Source organism: Tupaia chinensis, unplaced genomic scaffold, assembly GCF_000334495.1.
Source record: "Tupaia chinensis unplaced genomic scaffold, TupChi_1.0 Scaffold145652_1, whole genome shotgun sequence".
NCBI lineage: Eukaryota > Metazoa > Chordata > Mammalia > Scandentia > Tupaiidae > Tupaia > Tupaia belangeri.
The window spans coordinates 567,060-571,926 of NW_006205509.1; the positions used below are offsets into that span (position 1 = coordinate 567,060).

The 4,867-nt window shown below is 48.7% G+C and overlaps 1 protein-coding gene across 5 annotated transcripts in view; it reads left to right on the forward strand.

Moving 5' to 3' along the window:
- The window catches only part of POU6F1 (POU class 6 homeobox 1), a 27,248-nt gene that overhangs the window by 11,750 nt on the left and 10,631 nt on the right, over positions 1–4,867 (forward strand). For 3 of the 5 annotated variants that reach the window (XM_027768144.1, XM_027768145.1, XM_006168143.2), the window contains 3 exons: positions 3,084–3,205; positions 4,025–4,250; positions 4,757–4,850. In XM_027768144.1, the coding sequence (XP_027623945.1) occupies positions 3,084–3,205; positions 4,025–4,250; positions 4,757–4,850 (442 nt within the window). Of the gene's footprint in view, positions 1–2,465; positions 2,547–3,083; positions 3,206–4,024; positions 4,251–4,756; positions 4,851–4,867 lie in introns of all 5 variants that reach the window. The other 2 variants (XM_027768147.1, XM_027768146.1) reach the window with 2 other exon arrangements.

Genomic DNA, 4,867 nt, shown 5'->3' on the forward strand with positions numbered 1-4,867 from the left:
TTTCCCTAGGCTGAAAATGCTGGGCTTCCATGTTGAGGCCAGGATGGGTACCCCCTGCTTCCAGGGCCAGTGAACTAGAGAGCAGGCAGGGAGGATAGGGACACTTCTCTGCCATCCTTTTTATGCAGCATAGTTGTGGGGAGGAGGCTCTTTCTGGAAAATTCAGGAGGTTTCTCAGGGTTATCACAGTGCCCCAACTTCCCTTTTCACCCATTTATCCATCTTCCATATCTCATTTCTTCTGGTGCCTTAATTCTGCTCCTATCAAAACCCCAGAAATGGATCTTATATCAGTTGTTTACACCTTAGCTCGAGTGTTTATGGTAGTGTTCATCCTCTTCCAGAAGTCTGCATCTTTAAGCCTTTCATGAAAGGCTCCTTCTCAGTGAAGGAATTCTAGTCATCATCAAGCAGGTAAGCGAGACACCACACAGCAAACTGCCAGCTTAGACTGATGGGGCCTTTCTAGGTATGCAATATCAAAACAAAACTAAGTAACAGGAAACTTGTTCAGGATAAAAAGAAGAATCTATTGGGACCAGCAGTTAGCGTAATGGCTATGTCGTGGGACTCCCATGTATTTCAACCACAGTTCTCGTCCCGGACCCAGTGGCTTAAAACTCATGCCGGGCACGTGTGCATGCGTGCCCAAGATCCCGAGAGGAGAATGGAAGAGAAGGGATTGCGGCATGGCCATTCCCCCTGGGGTGATTTCTCGCTTTCTGTCTCTCTGTCTCTGTCTGTCTGGCGAGTGCACGCGCCCTATGGCAAAAACCTCTCCAAAAAAAAAAAAAAGAAAGAAAAAAAGAATCTATTGATTTGTGTCACTCTAATTACTATCCAGTTCTTGTCACACATACCTATTTTTACAGCTCTAGCTGCTGAGAGTAGTCTATATATTGTAGTATGACACTTACCACCATATTGCTTTATTATTATTTATTTTAATTTGACCAGAGAGAGAAAAAGAAAGTAAGAAAGCAAGCTGCCAGGTCCACGACTCAAACCATGTCAGCCATGTAGGAGTCCAGCATCTTAACCACCACGCCACCTGCTGGCCACACCACCATACTTATTATTTTATATACCCCTTTCCTTTCTTGACACAGAGTCACACACTTGCTTCTGGTTGTGGCTGTTGTCAAATTGTGGGTTTTTCATTCTCATAAACAGTACTGCTCTAAATATCTTTGTAGTGAGCCTTAGAACATATTTTTCTTTTATCTTTTAGTTTTCTTAGAGATTTTTGTGTGTGCTTGCTGGAGAGACAAGAGAGAGACAAAGAGACAGAAAGTGAGAAATCACCCTCTGGAGGAATGACCATGAAGCAATCCCTTCTCCTCCAGTCTCCTCTTGAGGTTTTGGACACACACAAACACACACACACACACACACACACACACACACACACACACATCTTGCGCTCTCAGTATGTTTCATGCCTCCAGGTCCAGGACTTGAACTGCAATTGGCTATGTGAGAGTCTAGCAAGGTAACCATTATGCCGTCTTCTGGTTCCTAAATATTTTTTTCTTTGTGGCATAGTCCACTAACATTAATTGTTAACATGAGCGGAAGCCATCACATGGAAAAATATAGTCGAGCTGTCAATGAGAAGAAGTGTAATTGATTTTAAGGTAACACATGCCCGTTGAGCCAGAAATTAAACAAACAGTGATAAAACCTAAACTGGGTGGTGCTGTGGAGAAACAGGTGCATTATTGATATTTCTGTGGATTGGCTTAATCTTTCTGTAAAACAGTATAGCAGGAAACAACAAAAGCCCTAAATGTATGTAAGTCCTTGAACTCCCTAGCCCTGCTTTGAAAATATACCCTAATAAAATGATTATTTTGCTTTTTTAGATGGAAAACTTTTATCATTTATCTTTGTTACATCCTCATTTTCTCACTTTCCTTGTTCTATTTTATTACATTTTCTCCAGCTGTGTTAAGAAGCCCTATTCTAGTTCAACATCTACCACCCAATACCTAGACCCCCTGTAATGTCTCACTATATAATAGATAATAACCCTTCTTATCATTGTGTGACTGTGAAGAGGTTTCCTGGTGGGGACACACCAATACCTAAATAGGCCAAGGCAGTAAGAGGAGGCAGAAAGCTCCAGCTCACAGAAAGTTCCTTTGAAAGTTGCTTCAAAATTTCCTAGGGAAAAAAATAATTTCCTAGGGACCAGCAGTTAGCGTAATGGCTATGTCGCCGGACTCCCACGTAGTCAACCGCGGTTCGCGTCCCAGACCTAGTGGCTTAAACTCACGCCGGGCGCGTGTGCATGCGTACCCAAGATCCCGAGGGAGAATGGAGGAGAAGGGATTGAGGTGTGGCCATCCCCCCTGGGGGGTGATTTCTCGCTTTCTGTCTCTCTATCTCTCTCTGTCTGGCAAGCGCATGCGCCCTATAGCAAAAAACAAACAAACTAAACTAAAAAAAAAAAATTTTCCTAGAAGCTGTTCATCTTGACTTTTGACCTCAGGAAATGCAGAGAAAAGCTCGTTACCTGGAGAACCCAGTGATTCTACAGTGTGGTAAAGACACATCTAACTTTCAGGGACTGTTGCTGCTAGGACTTTGTCTTGCAGGGACCTCTATCCTTTCTCCAAGCCAGCACCTCCATCCAAAAAGTAGGCCTAAGGTGGGGTGAGCCATGTTTCTGTTGCTGGATGAGTCAGATAGCTGCTCCAGTCCATCCCAGCTCCTTCCCTGCCTGATGTATGTTTGCTGCAGGCCCCTCTGCCAATTATGTGACAGGTCATAGTGTCCTATGGGGCCAGGACATGAGGGGCTGGTTCCTGGCCACAGATAGGCCTACATTTTCTGCGAGTTGTGAGAAGGAGCTTACCTTCCAGATCTGGCGCAGGGCTCTCCAGTCTCTTGTACTCTGCCAGTTTCATCTGGGAAGCTGCCTCAAGGACCAGAAAAGGCCAACAATTGGTCCGTGGTTATGCAGAAATTCAGTGTGGGGCCAAGAGTTACCATGTCAGGCTGCAGACAAGGTATTTTACTCCAGTGACTCCACTCACGTCAGGCTCACTCTTGTTCTTCTTTCTCTCAATGCTGTGAAGTGAAGTCACTCCCGGGGATCCCTCCGAGTCCTGCACCCACCATTGCTACCTTCAGCCAAGCTCCAAGCCAGCCTCAGACATCGCAGACTCTGACGCCACTAGCTGTACAAGCTGCCCCCCAGGTAAGGGCCACCCTTGGGAGCTGGACAGAGGGTGGTGGACCAGAGTGAAGCATGGACAGCCAGCATGGGGTCTGGAAACTTCATGAGACAGGATAGAAAAGGGGATGTGGCCAGAGAGAAGGAATAGCCTATTAATACCCCTAGCATCTCCCCTCCCTCAATTGGGCCCATTTGTAAAAGAGAATCTGTGTTTGCTAGATAATTTCCTTGGGTCGAGCTAGGATTGCAGAAATTACATGAACTCTTTCATGCCACCAGAGTGTCTGCTCATCTAATAACTAAATGAGTAAATGCTCTCATCAGCCCTCCAGTGGATGCCTGGGAGGGTTAATGAGGAGTCCTTATTTGGAGCCACCCTAGCACAATGAGGGGCTGCTCCATGCCTACAGGCATGTGGAGACTCTGTGGGCTTCCCTGCACTCACTGATCTCCGCACCCAGCAAGGGTATTTTCTGTCAGAGCTTCCTGACTGCCTCTGGAGGCCCTTGGCCACTTGGTTCCACTAGCCTCTGTCCTCTGGCCACAAACCACTGGTCCTGTGGAGCAAGGGCCCAGGAAGGCACGGGAGGCAGCAGATTGAGGTCGCACAGGCCCGTGCACCTTTCCCGTCCTGTGAGCAGGGTATCTTCTCTGAAGGCAGGATAGTCCAGTCCAGATACCCCTCAGGGTTGGGCCTCCAGCTAGTAGCCATTTCCCCACTGCCCTCAGAATGCTTTGTGTGTGCTCAACTGGGGCTAAGAAAGAGACCCAGTGTTTGCGCTGTCGATGTTGATTTTTTTATTTTTTCTTTTCTTTTTGAAATCTTGTTTGCTTTTGCAGGTCTTGACTCAGGAAAACTTAGCCACAGTTCTGACAGGAGTTATGGTTCCAGCAGGGGCAGTTACTCAACCTCTTCTTATCCCCATCAGTATTGCAGGTCAAGTGGCTGGTCAGCAGGGGCTGGCCGTGTGGACAATTCCTACAGCAACCGTGGCTGCCCTCCCAGGACTGACCGCTGCTTCTCCCACGGGGGGAATTTTCAAGCCACCTTTAGCCGGTCTCCAAGGTAACGGCAACTCTCCCCAGGACTGCACCAGGCCCCCCATCACCCTATACTACCACCCCTGCACGTGTGTTTGCCACGTTGGACTCAGAACCTGCGGCCCACCAGGGCAATAGCTCTGGAGTCTGGATCCGGTGTCCCAGGCACGCAGCCACAGAGCCACCGCACCGCCTTGGGACTGTAGGCCCAGCAGGCCTTTCTTACTTCAGCCGGCTATCTGAGACTGCCCCCTCCCCTACACCAGAATGCTCCCCATGACCAGCCTCCTGAGAAGGACTGATGAAGATTCAACGTCTGGTTCTTGAACCTACACATCTCCTGGCCCAAGGGAGGGGGGATGAGATACGTTGGCTTGTGCTGACCTTCAAGGATCGAGGGAATTGCGGCTGCCTGCCCCCTGTGCCCACTGCCCAACCCCTTCTCATCCTTGGGCCAGATCCCTTGGGATTGGAGCCGCTCTTGGCTGTGGCTAGGCATTTGAGCACGTCTGTCTCTGCCTTGCTCCATAGCAGCTGCTGTGCTGAACACCGCTCTCCCGGCACCCGTACAAGCTGCCCCACCAGTACAGGCCTCCTCGCCAGCCCAGCCTCGGCCATCAGCCCAGCCGCAGACGCTGCTAC